General features: G+C 38.6%; 1 protein-coding gene across 1 annotated transcript in view; it reads right to left on the bottom strand.

Moving 5' to 3' along the window:
* Positions 1-26,521, bottom strand: part of SLIT3 (slit guidance ligand 3) — a 413,110-nt gene that overhangs the window by 368,087 nt on the left and 18,502 nt on the right. The window contains exons 2-3 of the mRNA XM_069970656.1: positions 9,118-9,189; positions 7,321-7,392 (exon numbers count right to left, since the gene is read on the bottom strand). Coding sequence (XP_069826757.1) covers positions 7,321-7,392; positions 9,118-9,189 — 144 coding nt within the window. The remainder of the gene's footprint in view (positions 1-7,320; positions 7,393-9,117; positions 9,190-26,521) is intronic.

Below are 26,521 nucleotides of genomic sequence, written 5' to 3'. Positions count from 1 at the left end.
AGCGGCCGGAGCCGCTCGCTTCACTGTGTGAACTGTGAGGTCTTTCTGCGGCCGGAATTCACTGAATTCCGGCCGCAGAAAACTGATCTGTCAGTTATTTGCGGCGCCGCATAGATCCCGGCCGAAGCGTATACGATGTGTGTACGCTCCGGACAGGATCCCTTTGAAAGTAAGGTTACGTTTCACCCAGCAAAACTACAGCCGTAGTTCTGCGGCAAGAACTACGGCCGTAGTTTTACGTAGTGTGAACACAGCCTAAAAATACATATGTAGCAACACTCTAATTACAATGAAATATCATAAATTATAGAGGTGTTTTCAAATTGCTTCCTTGCTGGAAACTGAGGGGCAAAGCATCAGAGAGCTGTGATTGGTTCCCTTTAAAAATTCAATATGAATTGTGTTTTGGTCTGTGCTGTAAAAGATACATCAATTATCTTCTATGTAAGAGACATCAGGTATCTTCTATGTAAGAGACATATTTCTTGGAATTGGCTTTGTTCACATAGCTACAAACCTGGTTCCAACAATATTTCTTTTGCAACTTACTTTCAAATTATTCCTTTAAGAAATGCTTCCCAAAACTTCTCCATGTTAAAAAAGGCTGTCCTAACTTATCCCAACAACATATGAATATATACTGTATATATATATATATATATATATATATATATATATATATATATATATATATGTGTATATGTATATATATATATATATATTTATATATATATATATGTTCTTGCACAGAAGTAGCCATTGTTTGGGAAACAACAATAAATATAATCCATGTACAGGGTGAGTCAAAACACTTAGGACACCTTTTATTTCTGAAATGAAAAGGCACATGACATAGTGAAACCCCCCCTAGCAAGTGAGGGGGCCAATCAATTTGGCTATGTCCGGAACATGGCTGCGCCCATATTTTTTCAAATGTTTCCAATAGAAAGGTGGTCATGTAGCATATCAAAGATTTTACCAGGTGACAGGAATTTGTGCAGGTAAGATACAGTCAATGGGGTTCTGACTAGTACTGCCCCTGATTTCTAGAAGAGGAAACCATTTGTGGTTAGGAGGAGTTGTATTAAATTAAAATTTTTATTAGATTTTGCAGAATTTTAACAAGGCCTACAATTGGCCTGAACAAAAACCATAAAATTGCGAAAACAAAAACAATAAGATACACATAAGTACTTCTGCCAATATTGAATTTCGCGGACTTAATATTTCTCCAGATGGAAGATAAGTAAGTAGCCGAATAGGCAGATTATTTCGCAAAGGGTGAGGAAATCCAATGTTTCCAACGTTTTATCAACTTCCTATTGTGAAAAAAAACAGGAGATAAAAGGGTTTCATGTGAACATTGTGAGTTTACTCTATTGATAACTTCTGAGATTGTGGGAGGTTTATGTGCCAATGATAGTCTGGCTGCTATTAGAATATGGTGTATGATCATTCTAGAATGGGCGGGAAATGAAGACAGGTTGATATCCAGTATAACAAGTGCTGAATCTTTTTTTATGAGTGTTGGGGAAACATTTTGAGATCAGATCAAACACTTCATTCCAATAATGTGCTATGATAGGACATGACCACCACATATGTGTTTGATTGGCAATTTGATTACAACCTCTCCATGATTTATGCATTTGGTGTTTTGAGAGATTTGTCTAATGGCCGAAAACCATTGTTGTAAAGGAAGTGCCCATTTCCTCTTCCCATTTCTGCATGTAAGGCAGCTTTTTATCAGATTCAGTTTCTGTGTTGTCTGTTAAGATGTCATATATATGTGTATAAACTTTACGGAAGCCATTCCAGTGAAAGAAAAATTTATGTGCATTCGTCAATTTTGTGGGTTTTGTAAACCAATTGTGTTTTTTAATGAATTGTATAATCTTTTTATAGTGTGATAGAAAAATTGAAGTGTGAGGGATAGGAAGGGGTAAATCAGATAAGGAAAGGGTATGAGCAGTTTCACGAAAGTCTGCTAGTGTGCGGTAACCAGCTTCGAGCCAGATATCCAGTTGTAAGTCTGGTATAATCAATTCTAATAGATTTAATGGAATTTCTTCCTTTGTTAGGTATAGCCAATATTTTTTTAACATATATTTATTCCACAGCAATAATGAGTCGGACATAGATTTTAGAGAAATTTCAGGAGAGGATATTTTAAAAACGTAGGATAACATGAGGTGTTTCATTTTGTAATCCGTTATAATATTATCTTCAGTAGCTGACCACCTATGTATATTTGGAAAGTTCCAACAGGTAGTAAGTTGGTCTAATATTGCCGCTATGTTGCATGCTGAAGAGGAGTTGTATTAAACTACAGTCAACCCTGTCTCCTCCATGCTGTGAAATATGATAATGAAAAGATACAGAAAGCGTACTTAGAATAGAACAAATATGCATAGACAATTGGAACAACCAGAGCATGTCTGCTTCAATGATCTCACAGAAAAAGACTCCTAGATAACATATACTACATTTGCAAGTATTTTTCATACACATACCAGTAGACATGGCTGATATGATGTATTTCTAAAAACTGGCAAAAGGCCTGAAATTCTACATGGGAGTGACTCTGGAATGTATATGTGTTGTCTACACCAAGGCTTAAAAAGTCGCAGTGTGTGCTCGAGAAAAAAAAGATATATGTCTTTTACCCCATATATGTCTTGGGGTAAAAGTTAGGATTCCTCCTCCCCCATTGATACAGAGAAAGCAAAATAAACATAGGGTATGAGGAAGTAGGCCCTAAGAGCTGAATTAGACAGCCTGATCTGCTAGATCAGTCCATTGCAGACGGTCTCCACAGACATTGTTAGCGATGTCCAAGCATCCCTTGCTTTAAAAGGGTTCTGTGGCATTGGTATATAGAAAATAAAAGATGTTATGCTTACCTCTCCATGCTCCCTCTTGCCATGTCTGTAGGTCCCCTGTTGACCACAGCCACCACTGCCACTTTCACAGATGAACCAGTCTCTGCAGCCACAGCACTGTCCAGTCTCAGACAGTGATTGGCTGAGCGGGCTGTCACTGCAGAGATGGGTTCCTCTGCGGTGGTGACTCCAGTCAGTGGGAGACCCAGAAATACAGCAGGAGGACACAGGGGGAGCATGGGGAGTTAAGCATAGCATCTTTATTATTTTCTATATACTGATGCCAAAGTACCCCTTTATTCAGCAGGCAGCCAAACATCAGCTATTAAATGGAGTTATGCATGGATGGTGGCCGATGATCTTAAAACTTATTTTAAGACCATGGTCAGCCGACAAGCGAATGATAGCTTGCTCTTCGGCTTATCACTGTCTTTATTATACAGGGCAATATTTGCCTGATTCACCCTGATTTTGCAATTGATCACTCCATGTAATAGGGCCTTTAAAAGGGGGACATTTTCTTCCCGATTTTAAATGACGATCAGACTGGATAATAATTTCAGCAATAATTTGCATGAGCAATTATGTTACATCAACTAAGCCTTTATTCTATGAATGGCTAGTTCCACACATATACAGCTCCTGTGTTTCTTTGACTAGGTGGAGGGAGCTCCCTGTTATCAATTCAAAGGGATTTTATATGAAGACTGACTTTTACTGCATTTTAAGTAGGCACAACTGCTCAACTTTACATTTATTCACAGATATTTGCCAAGGGAATACCTAAAGTGACACTTTAAGTAAGCTTGTAACTGATGAACCTCATCCATAGAGTGCACTATAATATAATAATAATAATAATAATAATAATAATAATAATAATAATAATAATAATAATAATAATAACAACAGCTAATAATAAAAATAAAAGAATAAAAAAATAAAACAGTGCTACGTATTCCATTCTCTATCATTAATATTTACATCCATCCTCTATAATTACATCCATCCTCTATAATTCTACTTGCCCACTTGGTTCCACATGCTCAATGACTGCTTCTCTTTTTATTGTGGCCTCACCCACTAGAGGTCAGTAATATGTAGAATTAGCAATGTCCATGTCAAAATTAAGGCTATGTTCACACAACGTATTTTTTCGTATCTCTACAACCGCTGTTGCCGATTGCAACAACGGCCGTAGTTAATACGAAAAAATACGCTGGCTTGCTGTCTATGGGGTCCAGGCCAGAGCGTATACTCATAGTATACGCTCCTGCTGGGACCCCTAGTGGCGCCGCAAACAACTGACATGTCAGTTTTTTGCGCCCACTTGCTTCATAGTGTGCTGTGGTGAGTTCTGATGTGGGCGCACGCTGATGCGCCCACATCAGAACTCTGCGGGTAAAAGATGATCTCTGCGGGATGATCTTTTCAGAGACCGGCCTGGTCATGGAACGGCCAGTCCCTTACGCCATGTGAACATGGCCTAAAAATGTATGTCATTTTATTTCCTCAACCTGGTGAAACAAGACTATCTTAAGGTGGTAATTAAGACATTAAATCCAGGACTGCTTTAACAATAAAGAAAGACTAGTGTCTAGTGTAGTATCACTTCCTTGCTATCTACCTTACCTGCAACTGGGTGTTGTTCACCAGTGAGGCCTGCCTCAATGTAAAGATACTGATCTAGCTTAGTCTATTTGTACATATGGTGAGAACAGACTGTAAAGTATCAAATCCAAGGACCTTGAAAATAAGGACAGTTGGGGCTATATGTCATTAATGTTTTACACATCTTTGATGCAACAACCCAAAATATGGTTTATTGTGGCCATAAAGCATTTACAGATTTTTAACTCTAAAATGTAGACTGTTACCAGTGACTACAATACTATCTATGAATATAATGAATGGTTGGACAATATACTCTCAGTTTCAGATAATTCAATGCCTGAGTTCATATTCTATGGTCTCACACTTAGAGATGGAATTTCTTGATTCTCCACATATATTGAGTAAGAAACAGATTGAGAGTTGGAATCCTTAAAAAATAACCTGAACGGCCACACATCTGTATCTGTTCACACCAGCATTTTATTTGTTTACATGCAAAATCTGCGCCCCAAACCAGAAGAAAAAAGCTTCTAAAATGTGGCTGCTGCCTCAATATACTTACTGCTACCACTGAAAACAGGCAGACTGTGCTCTGAACAAAACATCTTGAAGCACTGACAATATTATTGCACATTTATAGAAAGCTGTGGGGGGCCCTGAAATACCTGAGCAGCTAATCATTGGTTTATGTTGTTTTCTTCTTATTTGTCAGGATACATTTTACATGTTATCAACACTTAGGAATTTCCTGCATCTTAACAGAAGATATTGGCAAGGAGAAAATACATTTTTGTATTCCTGTACTTCTGCTATCACTCACTGTTGCCAGAAAGCACCTTTAGGCTGGGTTCACACAACATATATTTCAGTCAGTATTGTGGTCCTCATATTGCAACCAAAACCAGGAGTGGATTAAAAACACAGAAAGGATCTGTTCACACAATGTTGAAATTTAGTGGATGGCCGCCATATAACAGTAAATAACTGCCATTATTTCAATATAACAGCCGTTGTTTTAAAATAACAGCAAATATTTGTCATTAAATGGCGGTTATCCACTCAATTTCAACATTGTGTGAACAGATCCTTTCTGTGCTTTTAATCCACTCCTGGTTTTGGTTGCAATATGAGGACCACAATACTGACTGAAATATATGTAGTGTGAACCCAGCCTTAACATCATGGCTATGTTCCTATGATGTCTTTTTTATGCGAAAAATGTCCGTCTTTTGATAAAGACAGATGTCATTAATTATCATGAACATTAAAGGGGTTGGCACTTTATAGTACAATTGTTCGGTATACCGTATTCGTAACTGTACTCGCAGTACTTACTGACAGCAGCTCCCTGTGTACCTCATAGAGCTAAAATCAGACTCCCCTCCTCAAAGTTGTGCTGTCCTGCTCTGTGGTGAGTCTGACCATGCCTCTCACCCCCAGTGCCCTTCATAAGCATATACAGGCTCTGTGGTGGACACTGGGGGGACGGGGCATGGTCACATGCTCCTCCTTGTTAGCCACTTTTTGGAAAGACCCATCACAGAGCAGGGGAATCTGATTTTAGCTCTGTAAGGTACACAGGGAGCTGCTGTCATTAAGTGCTGTGATTACAGTTACTAATACTGTATATTGGACAATTTTACTATAAAGTGGCCAACCCCTTCAATGACGTCAGTCTTTATCAAAAGATGGGCGTTTTTCACGTAAAAAAAGACGTGGAAACATAGCCATTTTATTATTTTTTTTAAATGAGAAAATAACTCCAGGTGTTAGTAAAATAACTGCCTTTCTGCCTCAGCAAGTGACTAACTGAGGAGGCATTTCCTGCAGGACCAGCGCATCATACACCTAAGACTATAGAAACAGCAGCAGCACCCAGGGTCATTTCTAAAGACAACAAAAAATTATCATCCCTGTGCAACCCCTTTAATATGGTCAGATGAGCTTGGGTTAGACAAATCAGATTCCATGTAAAATTAAGAAAAGTGTTTCGTCATACTTAAATGATGGGAAAAGACAGCACAGAACAGGAACAACCTGAAACTTAAGGGATTTGTCCAGCTTACTTGGGCATGGTGTTCAAGGCTATAGTCATGTGTGGCATATTTGCTGCACACTTTTTTATTGATTTCAATAGGATTTGTTAAATCTATGCATACCCTGCAGATTGTAACTCACATTTTGCCTTGAAGGTAATGTATAAGTTTAAGATAGATATAGTCTAACTTTCAGCTGCTCATTTGAGATCATGCTAGAGGTGTCTTAATTCCTTACTGAACGTATGGATGTTAGGGCTCGGTTCACACGTTGTAACAGTGCGGCTGTATTTGCGGCTGTAATAGTGCGGCGGTATTTTTGGTGGTTCGTGTGTATGCTTGGAAGTATAGGATATGCGGCTGCACAGTGCACACTATGTCTGAAGACCATTGTTTGCGGCTGAACATGCGGCCGAGGATTGACAGGCGGTCCGTACGGAGTACTTCAAAAATAGCCGGCAATGATGCCGAATGCCGATGCCTCTAATAGTTAATATATTAAATTACTAAAACACATTTTCTTTGTAATCAAGACACTTTCGTTGGTCAATAATTTATTTCTAACGAATCCATCATTTTGCAATTAAATATACTGTTAAAAAAAATAGATATATAAATAAATGTATATTTATCTATATATTTATTTTTTTAGCCTACGACAATGAACAGTGCTTTTCCTATTTCCGCTTTTATTCAGCTAGACTTTTTCACTCCATCTTGTTTTTTTTTTTCAGCATCCGTTACTAAAAGCCTGTACATCTGTAGTTATATAATTAGTAAGTACTTACATCCGTTCTAATTGCTTTAAGTCTTGAAATGCTCCCCGCTCAATGATGCTGATTTGGTTATCCTCCAAGTGCCTAGAAAATAAAGCATTTCAGTCATCCAGTAAATGGGAATCTTACACCTGAACACAAGATATGTATTTGAGAATTTACACCTTAAGGCTATGTTCACACTATGTTATCGGCTGCAGGAACATTCTTTTTTTTTACAAAAAAGATTTGCGGGTGTGCCTACAAATCAATTAACCATTCACTTCATTATAAAGTGTGGCCGTCGGCCGACTTTATATTGTGTGAACAGCCATTATTTCTTCACGCTGTCCACCAAATAAATAATAGGCATGTACATTATTTTAATGCTCGTTCTAATGAAGGGCATTAAAATAACAATGTGTGCATACAGCGGACGGCATTGCATTGACTTCCTTGCAATGCCGCCCCTGCAGTAAAGAACAGACGCTGATTCCATTGCAATCAGCGTCCGTTCTTTATTTAAAAATAATGTTGTGTGAACATAGCCTAATGATGGTCAGCACTGGGGCTGTGTAGGTTCACATGTGCAAGTAAAAAATGTGTCTGATTTATGTCCCAGATAGGAACTAATCACAGACCAGCTATCATTTCACAAAATGAGCTGTGATTAGTTGGACAAAAATCAGAGAAGCACCAAATTTAACACAAAGCATAATCCATTATATTTGCTATGCAGTATTGTTTGGGGTATCATGTAGTTGTCAATTCTATTGCTTATTGATGCTTTAGATGTTTTGCCCTAGCACTTATAGACTATAGATTAAGCACTATATAGCAATTAATGCATGTCTTGTGATACTTTCGTGCTAAGCTGCACAAGTTTAAAGCAGCGTTAAATCTTTAAACTTTATCCTCAAATATCTGAACAATGCTATGACCAAAAACTTCCTATTTATTGTTCTGAATTATTTGAGTGGTCTGCTAAAAATACTTATGAATTTATGTCCATGCCTGTTCGGACTTCGATGCAGTCTTCGGATCGTGATATATGGCGAGACTGCATTCTTAGTCATCATTGAATTTGTATTCTATGTATTCTATAGTATTTATATTCTATGTCTGAACACAGCTCTACTCCTGCTCTGCTAATTGAATTCTTACCATACCTATCTCTTCCATGCTAGTTCCCTTTGGCCACTTAGCAGCTGGTATAATTGTTTAGTGGTAAAGCGTTACTTCAGCTGCAAATCAAGTTTATTTATTTTATTTATTTTATTATAAAAAACAACAGTGTAGCACAGTAAGACTACACTATAGGAATAAACAGACTAGTAAATCTGTAGTGTATTTGCTTATGGGAACAGTCTGTGGAATGTCAAAGCAAACTGCAATGTCAATACTATGGTCCCCATGCAATTAGCACTGTCCCGAGGTTTGTATATTCAGAGATAGAAAATTCTTGCATTTATGTCAACACAATATTAATAACACTTTCATTGTTAACTTCTAGAAGTCATATGAATAAGGTTTCTTTGTAAATACTTTGGACAAACAGGATTGAATATCGGATACACACAAGTCTTTTGAATGGGTATGTGATATTTCAAAAGGTCAACACCATATGACAACTGTGAATTAATAAAAAGATAAAATAAAAGAGTGTATATCAATAGTAGTGGTATAGGTAACAGTATAGGTGTAGTAAACTATACATTAACTTTTTTTGTTCCTTCTTTAGGCAAAATCATATGTAGATAAAAAGAATGGCATATCGGCAAGGTTACACAGGGAGTCATTATTTGAAGCTTCTTTTTTTTTGCAACCTACAATACGCGAAGATTTTTCAGGCCAGCGAAATCCGTCTTGGTAATCCTTGTAATATTATTTTTATCCAAGTCTCTGAAATAAGAAAAGAAAATACAATACTAAATAAATGCATAAAGTAATAACAGCTGTTAAGTAAAAGTGGAAAAAAATAAATAAAAGGAATAGCACATATTCTGTGGCATTCTGTATAGAGCTACAAACACGCAAAATCTACAGATCTGGAACCAAGAATGAGGTGAACAATTATGTTATTAGAATGGTCGGGCAGCTGTCCTTCCCATTATGCTGGAATAATATTACACACAGTCTGTGATTATTATGTTTATCACTAATATACTGACTCACAACTCCGATATTACAGTAACTGACAATACTATAATATTACCATCTGTAACTATTGCCTTATAATTCAATATTCAAGGATATGAGCTCAGTTTCAAATAGGCTTCATTGTCCCTTGTGACTTATTTTGTATCCCATTCATTTCTCCTACTGAATGAGATTTGACTGTTTTGGTAACACTGCACCAAAAAGTAGTCATAAGCCAACAGTAAAAAGTTACACAAGAATGAAGTTGCACAGTTATGGGCTAATATTACTAGTTTTAGACTTTTAGACACTTTTGCACTGTGCTTAATGGGGTGTGGCTTCATGAATGTGAGCGCATAGTTGTGCCAGGTTTTAAAACTGTCTAGTCGAAGACTGACCATATGTCTGGGATAATGGTTGGCTGGAATGCCTGATTTTGGCCCCTTTGGTCACCCATTATCTGTAAATTATGGACAATCATTTGTGATGGCCAAGTGTAATCACCGTAGTTAATATAAACCGTGTTCGGCCCAATAAGCCTCATTTGGCTTAACCATTTGCTACACTGCGCAAGTTCACTGAGGGTTTAAAAAAAAAACAGAGTCATCTGCTAGTTATGTCTACCAGGGTTTTTCCATTATCATTCGTACAAAAGGTCCTATAGGGCTGCCAGAGACCTTTGGCTCAGTAGACTATAGTGTGACAATTTCAGAACCCTTTAGAATATTTTAATGTATACTCTACTTAAACATTAGTGTACTGACAAAAAAAGGTCAAATAATTTCAAGGATTTTATTTTAATTCTGTAATTTCCAGACTAGAAACTCATATGGGTGTAAAAAAGATTTTGTGACAGACTCTAGGAACATACAGAATGAAGAATAAAAAGCCATAAACCTATGATTACTGCCTTAGGATAGCAGCCGGCAGGAGTCCAGTTCCCGCAAATCTCCCTAACTTGGCGTAATATATTTTGTTCAGGATACATTTCAAAAAATAATTGATGAGTTGAAATACAACATTTCCACAAAATGAGTGAGTTCTGCACTACGTATGCTACGTATGGTCCAGCGCCACTCTAAAGCTTCTAGAGAAGTACAGCTCTGTAATACACATTCTGGCATATGAAATCAAGGGTATACAGAGGTACAATAGAGCCCTACAAAAGTAACAGACAGACTTTAACATTTATAAACTTGGCTATATAAAGCTGCACAAAAACTAATTACTAAAGCTTCTCTTTTTGTCATTGTCATGGAATTGGCAACTGTATGATTTCCCATATGTTTGTATTGCTTACTGTACAATATATCAGATATTTACTAGAAAATCACACTAACCAACGTAAATTAAGGGCATTTCGTCTATGTTCATAATGTACATTTACTGTTATCCTTATACAACCATATTCATATATTTTCTTTATAAATCTACATCTTTTATACTTCTCTTCCAGTGGAGAAACAATCTTACTACCCTCGCTAACAATAAGCACTTTTACTTTAGGCTGGCTTCACACGGTGTATGACATCGGCCATTCTGTGACCCGGTCGTGTCACAGAACGGCCTGTCTCAGTGAAGATTATCTCCGCCGATACTGCAGTGATCTTCATTTGTGCTGAATTGGGATGCGAGTGCATCCGTTTGTGCCTGCATCCCAATTCACCATAGCCGGAGCCGCACTCTCCATTGTGTGACCTGTCAGGCTTGTGCATCCGCTATTCAATGAATACTATGGGGAAGATATATTAAAGGGTATAAAATTTAGACTGGTACAAACTGCCCACAGCAACCAATCACAGCTCAGCTTTCAGCTCTGGTAAAATGAAAGAGGAGCTGTGATTGGTTGCTATGGGCAGTTTGCACCAGTCTAAATTTTAAACCCTTTGATAAATCTCCCCCTATGTGTATACACCTTGGCCGTGATTTCCTCAAAATGCAGTGCACGTGAGTTTTGTAATAATCTCAGCCGTTGTTGCAAATCTTTTCAGAGACCGGCCGTTCCGTGACCCACAATGAAAAAACAAGGGCAAATAAAGTCCATTGTTGCAAAACAATGGCTAATGCAACAACAGCCGTTATTTGCCTTTTTTTTTACATTGTGGGGACATAGCCTAAAAGAGAAAAGGAAGCACAACAAATAAGTAATCAAGAAAGAATGGGTCCCTAAAAGTCTGAGTTTAGCCTTTATTGGACAAAATCAGCTAGAGGACTAGTTTTATTGCACCTAACAAGGGAATTCCCACTTCATATATTTATAAGACAATAACGTACAAGAAGTGCAATTGCCGTCTGTGTTTATAAAATAAAAAAACAAAAAGAATTCTTCACCGTAGAGCTGTTACGAACCTTTACCTGCCTAAAACATATGTCAGTCTTATGTATCCGGAGCCAATTACCACATTACACTAAAGGAAATTCATCTGAATGCTATGAGAAAAATCCCACAATGAATCACAAGAATGGCAGGATTTAAAGGAGGATTTAAACTGAGGAATGCACGCTGCAAATGTCGGAGACTAGGTAGGATTAAGCATTCAAGATGCAAATATGACAAGGTAATTTCTAGCAGAGTACTACTTAACATGCTCAATTTTCTGTTCAGTGTGAAGTCTGATATGAAACTGGTCAGATTACTCTGATGTCCTGGATAGATAGAACATTCGTGTATGTGCCTAGAGTATCATATTATCGCCTCCTTCTATTGTCATATTATAGTTATGTGCCAGTAAAAGACACTCTGTGCTCTCTTTTTTTTTAACCAGAGGAATCCCCAGTGGCTTAACAATGAGGAAATGACATAGGACACTATGTGGATAATGACAAGGCCTCTGTATTTTGTTCATTTACTGTGTGTGTGTGTGTGTGTGTGTGTGTAATGAGACAACTTACAAAAGTGATTGCTTAAATGTTATTTAATAATTTAAACCATAACTTATGGCATATGGACCTCACAGTGGTCAATGACCCTTTCACAACTCCCACTATTAGGGTCTGAAAAATTGGTAATAAAGCCTTATAAACCAATGCTGTGATGGATGACCTTGAATGACCTTCAATATAAAAACATCATCCTGATAAGAAAATTCTCTCTTTTTTTGTGAAAAATATAGATACATTTTTACTTAAAATATTTTGGATAATCATTTTTCTAGGCTTCCTCCCTAAAAGGTAGGTTGTGTCTGCCCTACTCAGTACCAGGCACAGTCCATAGATGGAAGTGTTTAAAACAACTCAGGGTCTTCTTATGTCTAGCAACCCTTTTAAAATACATAGTAGAAATTCTGAGAATTACAGTGTAATGTGCAATAAAATATGAAGAAAAGAACCCTCACAAATGTTGAAGATATATCATTATACAGCAATTTGTGCATTTTAGTGACAGATGCCCTTAAATTCTCCGCACAGATCAATTCTCTGCATATGATACAGGCCTTGTCTTAAAGTTATTGTTCATGCAGAATTTTAATGACATTTTATGATCCCAAATATTTCACATAAATATGCATACAATAAGCTATATTTTCCATAAAAAGGACCATTCATATAATAATGACATTTTTCTTTTATAGCGCAGGGTCATCCAGGAAGCAAACCGAGCTCTTTCCAATAGCGTAATGCATCAAAAGAATAGTTTCAGGAACGCCCTTATATTAAAAAGAACTATAGTGTGCATAAAATTTAATGAAGTTGGATGATCTGCAGTTAATGCTGGTAAATGTCTGGCCATAATATTGGATGAATTAATAATTTTGCCAAAGTAACTTTATAACTGTAGTATAAGAACTTTCTTGGCTCACTGAGACCAATGACCCATATATTCTCTGAATTAATTTTTTTTATTCTATTTTGCAAATTTAGATTTATTTTGTCACCTTTTATGAAATAAAACTGAAGTTGTGAAAGCAGCGGAGATTTAGCAATCCTATGGTAAGAATGGTCTTTTTTGCCCATCACAGATAAGCCTTTTTTTTTCAAGAGGTCATAAATATTTAAAAGCTAAGCTGTAATTGGTGTGTATGGGCATCAAAGGAGACTGCCACTGTAAGACTGCTTGATAAATTTCCCCCAGTTTCATCTTCAGCCACACACAGGCTATGTTCACACAATGTCAAAAATAAAGAAAAGGCGTCCGAATTTGATATTTAAAATAACGTCAGTTTTTGCCGCGATTAAAGTGCATTGAAGTCAATGGAAAGACGGAAGTACAATGCCCACAATGTACTTAATAATAGACGTTTTTGCCGCAGACGTCAAAATAATGAACATGATCATTATTTTTGCCGTCTTTTGCAAACAGCGGACGTTTTTTATTAGTTGTTCACATACAGTTTTTCTTTTGTCACCACTCTCTCTCCGTTTTGACTATTAAATTCTATGGACTTTTCAATTAAGACGCAATCAAAGGGCAATTAGTAATCCAAACTAGAATAATGTACATATACCAGTCATTGCACTAAGGGGAGGCCAGAAAGCTAAATGACATCTGTTATTTTAGACTCAAAAGAACGGATGTCATTTTGAACAGAGCTGAAAAACGTTGTGTGAACATAGCCTTAAACTGACTGAAGTATAGAGACGCAAAAAGCTAACAAACTTACAGGGATGTAATGACTATACAGGGAGATGCAGATAAATTGGTAAAGAAGCAGAAGGACGATGCAAAATACACCCGAAACTGGTGTAGAGAGAGGGGCAGAGAAATAAAGTAAGAAACAGAGAGGGGGATTGAAAAAAAAAACGGGGTCAGTGGTGGAGTGGGTGAAAGAAATAGAGTAAGAAATGAGGGAGAAAAACTAAGAAAGAGAGAGAGGGAGGAGAGAAAGGAAAAGAGGAGGGGGAGAGAAGGAAGGCAAGAGGAAGGAAAGGGAAAGGGTGGAAAGAGAGAGTAGGGGACAGAAAAAAGGGAAAGGAGAAAGGGGAGAGCAGAAAAGAAAAAGAAAACAGGGAACAGAAAGAGAGAGAGAGAGGCAAACTGTAAATGCAGATCACCAATGCGACAGGATGGAGATATTATTCCTCTGTCTGTCAGGGAAACAAATTGGGACCCGGGGATTCCAATCAATCATTGACAGGTACTGCTCTAGTAATCAACTCCCTTAAACGCTATAGAGCGTAGTTTATAAGGGTTTAATGGCAGACAGCAGCACAGTGTTGCCGGCTCCTGATACATTCATGTGTGCGGTGCTGTTGCTCACACTGAAGCAGCCCCACACACATTAAAGCTCCTCTGTATGAGGTATGTTTATAGATGTTGCAAGTGCATAAGGCATCGGCACTTACAATGTATATAAACCTATTGCTGACGCAAAGAGGTTAAATAACTACCAGTCCTTCCCCAGATCCATTTGGTAAAATATGGATAATCACAACTCTTCATATGTGATATGAATTTTTAGGACTATAGGAAGGAATGACACTGAGGAATATCAGTGTATAATTATAAGACACTATTTAGAAATAGACCCAGATGACATCTATGGTAACAGAAGATTAATTAAAATGATCAAGTTTTAGTTTTCCTAGGACAATGGATGATATTGAAAACTATACATGCATGTTTCTGGCTTTTGTATAAACAGTGTTGTTCCTGCACACAATGTATCTCGATTCTCCACTGTACTTACATTTGGCAAAGGATGTTATTTTAACCAATGGCTTATGAATAAGTGTTGTTCAATAACTCTTTGTACTTCAGAAACAGCTCTGACAAGTCAACCAGAGAAATTCTCAAGAAAGTCAACTTTTGTTTAGAAGCAAATCAATGCTTCAAAGAAAATCACTATAATCTGGGCACATTCAATAAACTACTCAGCGCAATGTGAAGAGTGACAAAACAATGTTTATAAAATGCTTCTTAAATAAGGTCGTTGTTCCATGCGCAGATAAACATGGCTCTAATAAAATACAGAGCTCGCTTAGTGCTCGCCAACCAGACTTCACCAATCTATCTGTTCAGATGTCAGAGATCTCCCTGGACGCGTACTCACTACAGTGAAATTCATAAAGAAATTAGAGTTGAAATATTATATTAAATAAATTGAATTATTATTATCACCTGCAGAAATTACATTTTCCAGGCAGCCTTATGGCTGAATCCAACTTCTTCAGCCACCAGTATTTAAATGTTGCATGATCGGGTTTAGATGAACATGAGCGGGTTCAAGATTCACTCATTTCTAGATACTATTATTTTTGGTCTAATTGTGCAACGGTAGGACCTTGCCAGAGGTCTTTGGGTTATTAGTTACGAAAAGGATGTATATGCTGTTACGAAAAGGATGTGTATGCTGTTACGAAAAGGATGTATATGCTAGTAGTGTGGTGCAGTCTTTTGGATATGTGCTCAAGAAACAGAATAGAGTACGTTTTTGACAGTTCAATAAAACAGACTTTGAATTGACTTGATGAAATATTGTAAGCAGTGATTTTTTTGTATGCTTAAATCCTGCAAAATGAATGTACACCAGATGGAAATCCAGTAGACCCCACTAAAGTCAATAGGACTCTCAGGTATCAGTCTGCATATGTTAACATCTATTATTGAATATACTGTTCAGCTTTTTTCTGAGGCACTGAACGGACCGACGTAGACTTGAATATAATCTTCTTGAATATTTTACACTCATTTCATGTATGAGGGTTTGCAAAACCCAGAGGGCTCACTAATTACTTTCTGAATGGACTCTTACACTTAACACATGGCAGGGATGACCAAGAACCCAACTTCAGTGTACAGTTCTTTTTTAAAAACTTTAGGTATTCTTAATAGTGCAAAATTACTAAATATCAGAGCAACCTTTTAAATAATCTCCATTGGGATGATGAATACACAAAACAGCATTTAAGATGAAAAGCTTATTTGTTAGCAGGCGAAAAGTCATCATGGATATGCTACTTAACACAAGGAATGTAACCTGCAGGAAAAATAGACTGTGTCTAGGATTCATGTTACTGGCACTAAATTGACCACACAGATTTACCTTAGCAGTGGCGTCTCCTAGAGCAGTGTATCATATACTGTAATATCTGATGTACAACATTTACAATCATATGTATTTCTGTGTAATTTATTAAGGATTTTGCTATATGGATTTCAGTGCAAAATATGCAAAAAAAATAAAATAAATAATAAAAATAATAATAAATAAAAATAAATAAAAAAAATGTTGGATGGTGGATTTTGATGAGAATTCATGTGGAACAAACTCACTGCTATTCATGATGTATTTCATTAAACCTGCTGGATCTCACAGAAACAGGCTGGCACTGTTTCCCCTACTGCTCTTTCCCACATGGGTTTACATATTTCTCATACCCCAGACCTGAGAACAGGAAGGGAAGATGAGCTGGCATACTTCTTCTTCTCCTGCACTGCACTATGTAACATTTCTTACATTCCCCTCATTTGAGGTCTACATCCTTAGATTCTTTCACTTGTTCTTCCTGAGAGTGGAGGATTGTCAAATATCCTGGGGCCCATCCCACCAGCTTCTCAATCACTCCAGGCAAATACATTGTAATATTTTGAAATAATTATTTTGCATTTTATTGCATGAAATAAATATTTGATACAATAGAAAAACTTAAAGGGGTATTCCCCCCAAAATAATTTTTGCATTAATACGTTGCCCACCCCTAGCTTTCCATCTTTCCAATATCAATTTATTATAAATTCTGCACAGTTTTGCTGTTATCTAGGTACATCCACCCCCACCAAACGCATGAAATCATCAAATCCCAGTCCAACCCGTCACCACTCCCTGCACCTGGCTCCCACCCTCCGAGATGGCATCACTGTCCTCCTTCTCTTCAATGGCCGGGTTAGCACTTCTAACCCAGTACACTGAAGTGAAGGAGGACACTGACAGCGGTGGCTGCTGTTAGATAGGGAGACAGTGATCAGTGCAGCTGTCTCAGCAGCCACCCCCATCACCCACACCGTGTGCCCCCCCCAGCCCCAGAGCTCACCCCCTGACTGTGCCATCTTACTCACAGCGGCGCTTACCAGGCTAATTCGCGGCACCCCTGTCACCCCTGCCACCCACGGCTCACAAGCACCGCTCACCCGCAGCACCCCCATCACCCGTGGCTCACAAGCGCCGCTCACCCGTGGCACCTCCGTCACCCCTGTCACCCGTGGCTCACAAGCACCGCTCACCCGCGGCACCCCTGTCACCCGTGGCTCACAAGCGCCGATCACCCGCGGCACCCCTGCGGGTCACTCGCAGCTACGTTTACCGCACGCCCCCTGGGCCCATTTGCGCTTGCGGCACCCGCGGCTCACATGCGCCGCTCACCCGTGACACCCAATACCCGCCGCTCGCCCCCCCTCTCACCCTGCTTACCGGGCTTATTCCCGGCACCCCCCATCACCCCTGGCTCACAAGTGCCGCTCACCCGCGGCACCTCCGTCACCCTCGGCTCAAACGCGGCGGCGCTTACCAGCAAGCCCACATCCCCCCCCCTGCTGGCATTATTTGCGACACCTCCTGCGGCATCCACAGGACACCCTCCCCCCCTCGCGTCACCTACCAGGCGCTAACCCGCGGAACCAACAAACCCCCCCTCCTTCTCACCCGCGGCCCTCCAACACCCCCCGCAGCTCACCCGTGCATGGCGCTCGTCTAAGCTCTGCTACACCATGTTACCGTCTCAGCTCTGCTACACCATGTTACCGTCTCAGCTCTGCTACACCATCTCACTGTCTCAGCTCTGCTACACCATCTCAGCTCTGCTACACCATCTCACCATCTCAGCTCTGCTACACCAGCTCACCTTCTCAGCTCTGCTACACCAGCTCACTGTCTTGGCTCTGCTACACCAGCTCACCGTCTCGGCTCTGCTACACCAGTTCACCGTCTCAGCTCTGCTACACCAGCTCACCATCTCAGCTCTGCTATGCCATCATCACCGTCTCAGCTCTGCTACGCCATCATTATCATCACCATCTCAGCTCTGCTCCTTCACTATCATCAGGCATAAGCACTGAATGATGGGAAATGTAGTTTCCTATCTTGATAATAGACCATCTTTTAGAAAAACTTGTAACTCAGGAACTGCAACAGCTAGAAAGATGGGAGATGGCTCAAAATACTCAGAGGGACTTGGTGAGTAAGACCAGCGAGGTTTGAGATTACCTTTGTTTGCAATTACAGAGGTCAGACGTTTACTATAGTTTTTGACCAAGTTTGCACAGACTGCAGGAAGAGTTATGTTCCTCTCCTTCATGCACATCTTCTCTAGATCTTTTAGGTTTCAGGGCTGTTGCTGGGCAACATTTAATTTTGGCCTCCTCCAAATGATTTCTACTGGGATCAGGTCTAGAGACTGTCTAGGACAATCCAAGAGCTTGAAATGCTTATTACGAAGCCACTCCTTAGTTACTTTGTCTATGTTTTAGGTCATTGTCATGTTGTAAAACCCAGCCGCGACCCATCTTCAATGCTCTTACTGAATGAAGGTAGGAAGTTGTTTGCCAAAACCTTGTATTACATGTCCCCATCCATGCTCCCTTCATTATGGTGTAGTCATCCTTTCCCCTTTGCAGAAAACCACCCCCAAAGTATGACATTTCCACCGTTTGGACTGTTTTTTTGAGGTTGCACTCTTCCTTCTTCTTCCTACAAACACGGCGAGTCAAGTTGATACCAAAAAGTTCTATTTTGGTCTCATCTAAACATATGCCCTTCTACAAAGCTTCCTTTGGATCATCCAGATGGTCATTGGCGAACTTCAAACAGGCCTAGACATGTGCTGTCGTGAGCAGGGTTCTGTAGTTCTGTTCTGATTCCTGACCCTTTTTGAATCATCCATCATCCATACTCCTTGAGGTGAGATCTTGCATAGAGTCCCAAATCAATTGAAACTGACAGTCATCTTGTGTTTCTTCTATTTTCTAATAATTGTGCCAACAGTGCCTTCTCACCAAGTTGCTTATCTATTGTCCTGTTGCCCATCCCCGCCCTTGTGCAGGTCTAAAATTTTGTCCCATCGTGTCCTTAGTGAACACATATTGTTTTTATATAGGTAACAAGTTCAAACAGGTGCAATTAATACAGCTAATAATAATAATAATAAGTAGGAGGGCTTCTTAAAGAAAAAACAGGTCAGTAAGAGACAGAATTCTTGATAAATGGTTGGTGATCAAATATGTATTTCATGCAATAAAATACAAATTAGTTACTTAGAAATCATACAATGTGATTTTCTGGATTTTTTTCTGTCTCTCACAGTTGAAGTGTACAAATGATAAAGATTACAGATCTCTCCATTCATTGTAGGTAGGAAAACTTACTAAAACGGCAAGCTCTTGCCTTTTACAACAAAATGTATAGAACTAAAGGCTAGTTTTGTAAGTTATTAATTATTTTTTTTATTTATTTATTTATTTTTGACAGGAGTTAGCTGCCCATTGTCATTGCTGCAAGATTAATAGATAACTATAAATTTACGTATAGTCAGATAAGTAGATAACTACAAATCTCTATACACTCACATTGGTAGATAACTATAAATTGCTGTACATTCAATGTCATCACTATCAGATTAGTAGATAAGTATAAATCTATGTACCATATAAAGACTTGCTGTGCAGTTAATTCTGGCCAATTAGTCCTAATCAAACTATAATCCTGTACTTTCTGCTGGAAATTCCTACTTCACATTGGAATGTTAGAGCACTGCTAAGTGAATGACCTACAAACAGGATTATACATAAAGCATAAGCAATGCAATGCTGAAAAGGTTATGTCTATATAGAAGTGGACTTCAATTAAAGGGGTTTACAAGGGATTTAAAAAAAAATTGGGTATAGGCTGGAACTAGCCTTAACATTTCTTTTTTGCTCTTCCTTTAATCCTTTCAGGACTGGGCTAATTTTGGTCTTAAGGACCAGAGCCCATTTTACAAATCTGACCTGTCTCACTTCATATGGTTATAGTTCCTTGATGCTTTCATTTATCCAAGCGATTCTGAAACAATTTTTTTGGGACAAATTGTGCTTTAGGTTAGTGGTAAATTTTGGACGATATCCGTGAAATGTCTTGCCCCCTGTTTTAATAAAAAAAATTGCAAAATTAGCTTTTTTCTAACGTTGACTATTCTGCGATCACTATGCATGTTATATAGGATAACTTTACTGCCAGCATTGTTACAAATGCAGTGATACCAAATGTATACTTTTTCCCTACTTTTAGCATTTGCATTGGGGGAAATGGGGATTTTGTTTATTATACTTTATTTTTAGTGTCCTATCTAGGGGTAACATAAACTAGTGATGGGGAAGCTGGACAGAGTGACGTATCACTTACATTGTTCTGTGAAGCTGATCCAGAGATATCTTCCTGAACAACATGGGCAATAAGAAGTCACCTCCATTATGTGCATGAGCCCAGTAGTTCTAACTATTCATGAAAAGCAGAAAACTCCGCCCATCAGCTGCTGATTGGCAGTTATCTATCCATGCTGTGCATAGGCAGTCATCTGTCAATCAGCTGAAGGGCGGGGGAGGGGTGTGGCAAAAATCCTATTCTCCTATTCTCAGATTATTGTATTCTGCATGGCTGATCAGACTCTGCCTTGGATTTTGGAAGCAGTCCTACATGGACTGGAAAAAGCTTGAAATATGCGGCAAATGCAAATGTTTTTTCAGTGGAAAAAAAAATGAAAAAAATTTGTTCAAAATATAACTGCAAATTTGGTAGCAAACTTCTGTTCTGGGTAAGAAAACTAGCAAAGAACTGTGATCCTAGGAACTCTGGTATATTCAGGAGACTTTTTTCGCACTGTAGACATATTTATGTAAAGGCACTGCTACCTAATGGAGCATGAGAAGTATGTGTGCTCTCCTGAAGTAGTGAGTGCACTTGCCAAACCTCTCACTTCTAAGGTGGCGAGTAGTGATGAGCGAATACTATTCAATCGAATAGTACGCTATTTGAGCTGTTCGAATATTCGAAATGCCAGCACAGTAAAAATTCAATTCGCCCTCCCACCCCCCCTGGTGTTTTTTTCCAGCCAATAAACATGGGGGGAGGGACAAGCACTAGGAATAGGCAGGATTAAAAAAAAAAAAAACCTCTAACTGTGATTGACTCTAAACTACGTCACCTACTGAATATAAGAATAGTGATATCAGATTTGTGTCACTTGCTGGATGGAGCTAGAGAGGGATATGCTGTTCACCAGGGAGAGTAAGCTTTTAGGTGAAATTAGGTAGGAAGGGACCCCCAAAAGCCCTTGTTAGGGCTAAAAGTATCCATACTGTATATTAAGAAGCTGTTGTGAGACAGTGTGTTCAGACATCTACTGATAGTGTATACGGCTGTATACTGTGAGTGTGGGATAATAGCTGTTATCTTGCTACTACTGATTTGCGCTGTCTGCGTCCTGTAAAGGAGTTGACCAGTTCTTTAATTTTATTGTGTTAAAAAAACAATTATATATCTGGTATATGGCTGTATACTGTGAGTGTGGGATAATAGCTGTAATCTTGCTACTACTGATCTGCGCAGTCTGCATCCCGTGAAGCCGTTGACCAGCCCTTTAATTTTATTATTTTAAAAAACAATTATATATCTGGTATTCGGCTGTATACTATGAGTGTGGGATAATACCTGTTATCTTGCTACTACTGATTTGTAGTTATTGTTAGTTTTCGCTATTACGTATTTTACACTGCACCCGACCTGATACGTACGCAAGTGCATACTGCTAGACCACTATTTTGCTAGACCAATATTTCACTATTCGCTTATCTCTAGTGGAGAGCAAAGCTTTAGAGAAACCCTGAAAATCAGGATATATTTTATAGCTACAACATCACAAATAATAAGATTCACTGGTACCCAGATGTGAGCTCTTCATTTATAGGACTAGAATAAATAGTCTGTCTGTCTTGCACATTTGGGACATTTCGGTATACTTTTACTAGCCTTATGAGCAAACGCAGTAGTCAGCTGACAAAAGATATTGTTTATTCTATAGAACACATCACCTCGGTGTGTGCATTATGTACTGTAAACACAGACAATGTAAACATGAATTGGCCTTGTTACAAACAAATGCTCATCTATTCTCACTTTGCATTCATTCATAATTCCTGGTATTACAGGAACAACAACTCCAGCCACTTTTAGCAGGCAGATTAATATGTGGCTGAACAAAATGCTTTCTCAGCATTGTGTATTGTCTAGCATGAAGACAGATACTGTTCTGTTTGCAGACTAAGGCTGGAGGTGTAGCAACTTTTTTTTCCCACATTTTCTAACCCCCCCCCCCCCCCAATTTGTTACAATTAAAAAAAACTGAAAATATTCCATAACTAGGGACCCTTTTGCCATGAAGGACGAAATAAGTATATGAAATCTAGTGAAAATTCACTGAAGATAAAAATGCAGATATGTAAATGATTACAGGTATGGTCTGAGCCTTGCCACAAGAGGCTGTAAAAGTGCTTCCTTTCCTACCTTATAAAAAAGAATCTCAGAGGCCACTTTTGGGTAATGGACCTCTTTGTGAGAAATTGACTACTAGACTTGTCTCTCCAATTTACTGAACACAATTTGCCCAGTTGAAAGACTTTCAGATGGGGCAAATGACTGGGCTAAGAGAAGCAGGATGGTCGTTTAATGAACCATGAATCATCTAGGCCGCTCTGATCACGCTGCTAGGAGGTATTGGGAGAAGTCGTTATGTAAGGGCAAATATATGGAGAACAGGCTTCACATGGCCCAGACAGACTACCAGTAGAGGATCGTTTGCCCACTATCAAGACATAGGTGGCACTTTCAATACAACCCCTGTCTATGCCTGGAATATTTCCACAAGCTTTGCAGAAGGAAATTTGGTATCATGCTGCCCATTGTATGTCCTACCATTTAATTTCAGATTCCATAAAAATAAGTGTCATGTATAGGTTTGCACATCCACACAACATGGCTTCGCAAAAAGCTGTGTGCATAAGCCCTAAATTAGTAACCAATTCTTAGCTTCCTGCAGTTATGTAGTGGGAAATATAATGGAGATTTACCCTTTATACTTTATAGATCTTTTTGGCTTTTCTGTTTAACAAGTTATTGTCTGTTATGTGTGCCTAGTATTAAAAGAATTAGTGCTCATGCATTTGGTTATATTATGGTTCAGTTTTGTTCCCACTAGGTAAAATTGATGGACATTTTTCTTGGACGTCCAATATTTCATGACAAAAAACAGGGGCCATTATCATAGAAATAACAACCATTATTTGCTGTGAAATGACATTTTACATTTTTACCTAACGTGTAATTGGGGAAAAAGGGTAAAACACACAACTAGGTTGCATTGCAATTACGTTGTACTATCCAATACTTTAACAAAATTCTTCTGTTACTTAATATTGAAAACTGAGGTGCAACTGGATCTCAACCTGATTGCTTGTTTGCACCCTAAGACTTCACTGTTTTTCTGTATACCTCTTAGTTGTTGGATTTCTATGGCATGCTCTATGAGGCTGGGTTCACACTACGTATATTTCAGTCAGTAACCAAAACCAGAAGTGGATTAAAAACACAGAAAGGATCTGTTCACATAATGGTGAAATTGAGTGGATGGTCGCCATTTAATGGCAAATATTTGCTGTTATTTTAAAACAACGGCTATTATATTGAAATAATGGCCGTTATTTACTGTTATATGGCGGCCATCCACTCAATTTCATCATTGTGTGAACAGATCCTTTCTGTGTTTTTAATCCACTCCTGGTTTTGGTTGCAATATGAGGACCACAATACTGACTGAAATATACGTAGTGTAAACCCAGCCTCAGACTGTATGCACAAAGGTATAAAGTGTTGCTTGTAGTTGAGGATATCTTCCTTTACAGCAGCACACTGAGGCTATAGGCTGCATACTAAGAAGCTTTCCAGCCTCTATGCACGTCTTGGAAGGCACTGTACTTTAGGTACAGTACTACTATTTGCCCTACTAACCAAGACATCTTATCTTGGACTTGTGTCTCCCCGATAAAGATTTGAAGGAAAACTATTTAATTTTTCTCAGGCTAAAGAGCTGGACTGAAATTCTTTTTTTAATAGTTCATTCCGAAAATGAAAAAAAAAGAGACTGTCTCCATACATTCTAAATAGATGAACAGGAAACTCTGTGGCTTTAGCAATGAAATGACTTGAAACATCTGGCATGGATGCTGGAACAATAAACACATGGCTCACCTTCAGACATATAATGATCATGTAATCTGTTTACACTCAGCCATTCTAAAGAGCATTAACCACAGTGAACGTTTTCCCCACACCAGAGGCATCCAGTTTCATCCGCTGCCATTGCCTGTTCCTGAAATTAAGGGGGTTTCACACCATGCCCGTGGTGCTTTTCAGCAAATATGCCAGGGAAAATCTTCCTAAATACCAAAGGTGCTCACAGATACAATAGCCAAATGTATGCCAGGAAAGTGCACTTGTGCTATGTGTTTGGCCAGTTGAGTTGTCTCAACTCTGTTATAAAGTGCAGAGGACTAGAGATAAGCGAAGCAGCTGAACGTTCGTTTCACAAGGTTTGCGATTTTGGGGAAATTTGTGAATTGAATGCAAATGAATCTCAAGAAAACAGCCAAACTATAGCAGCTACAACAGTGGGAGTATTACAGAGTTGCTATTTTTTAACAGATGTTGTTACAGTGTTAAAAATTGGAAAATGTCAATTTAAAAAAATGTAAATCAGCCAATCATTCAAATTAAGTTGCTCCCCCCGAGTGACTGTATTGTAAGTTATCATGAGCGGCCGCCATGTTTAGACAGTTTTTAAACAAATCGCTATAAATTTGCTTCACTTCGCTTATCTCTACAGAGATTTGCAATCTTTACAAAATCATGGGAATATAGCCTAAAATAAAGGTAACATACGGCCATAATTTTAAGGTAAAAATATTTTCAAAATATGCCTGTATGTGCACCATTGTGGTCAATTAGAAATAGTCTGGCAGTGCACACAACTTATAGAATAAAGACCATAAATAATTACAATTGTCCAAAAAATTAACATACTTATTTCTACCTGCTTTTTTTAACTGTCCACATAAGTTTTAATTTCACTGTTTTCACTGTAATATCACTGTAATTTTGGGTGTATTTTGCTTTTCTTTTACTATTTGTGAACATAGCCTAAGGCTTTGTTCACACATAGTATTTTTTCAACCACAACTAGAAGTGGGTTGAAAACACACAAAAGAAGCTATACACATATTATAATTTTGCACTGCCAGTTCCCCTCCTGATGTTGGTCGAAAGATTACTGACCAAAAGACCGATGGAAATACTATGTGTGAATAGGGCCTTAGGTTATGTGCACACTATGTATAACACTGGCCGTTCTGTGACCCGGCCCTAACACAGAACGGCCGGTGTTACTAAACATTATTCTAGCCGGCACTGCAGTACCAGCCAGATGATCTTAATTTCTGCTGAATTTGGATGCGGGCGTACCCTTAAGCCCCCCGTATCCGAAGTCACCGCTGCACACAGTGCAGCCGGAGCCTCATGCTCCATTGTGTGAACTGACAGGTTCTCTGTGGTTGCTATTTTATGAATAGCAGCCACAGAAAACTTATATCAGTTTTTTTTGCGCAGGATGGAATCTTCACTAAAATGAAGTATACTACCCGCATGCAATATATAAAAATCACTGTAAATGGCAAGAACAGGAAGTCAGTGTTGCATAATAAATAAAATAAGTCACCCCAGGAAGTCTACCATATTCCATACTAATCTGGTCATAAATGACAACTCTGTTAGCAATTCTTAGAAATCTTTAAGGCCACAGAAACATTCCAGGAAGTGGATAGCTGTGGAAAAAAAGATTCCACCGCATCACTTTAAAGGGAAACGCTAGTAAAAAACTAGAGTTTTAGCTCATTTACTTATTAGAGGCCTCTGTAATTATCAACAAATATATGAGGTTACTTCACGTCTGTCCATCAGTTGCACATACCACATATCCTGGAGTCAGTAATATAAATGATTGCCCAGATTTTTTTGCCCAAAAGACTTCCGTACCCTTATTCACAGCATATGTGGTTGTTGAAGCGTTTGGAACAAGCTTG

Source organism: Dendropsophus ebraccatus, chromosome 1, assembly GCF_027789765.1.
Source record: "Dendropsophus ebraccatus isolate aDenEbr1 chromosome 1, aDenEbr1.pat, whole genome shotgun sequence".
NCBI classification, from domain to species: domain Eukaryota; kingdom Metazoa; phylum Chordata; class Amphibia; order Anura; family Hylidae; genus Dendropsophus; species Dendropsophus ebraccatus.
Note: the sequence above shows the minus strand (reverse complement) of the source record. Positions and strands in the feature narration are given on the sequence as shown.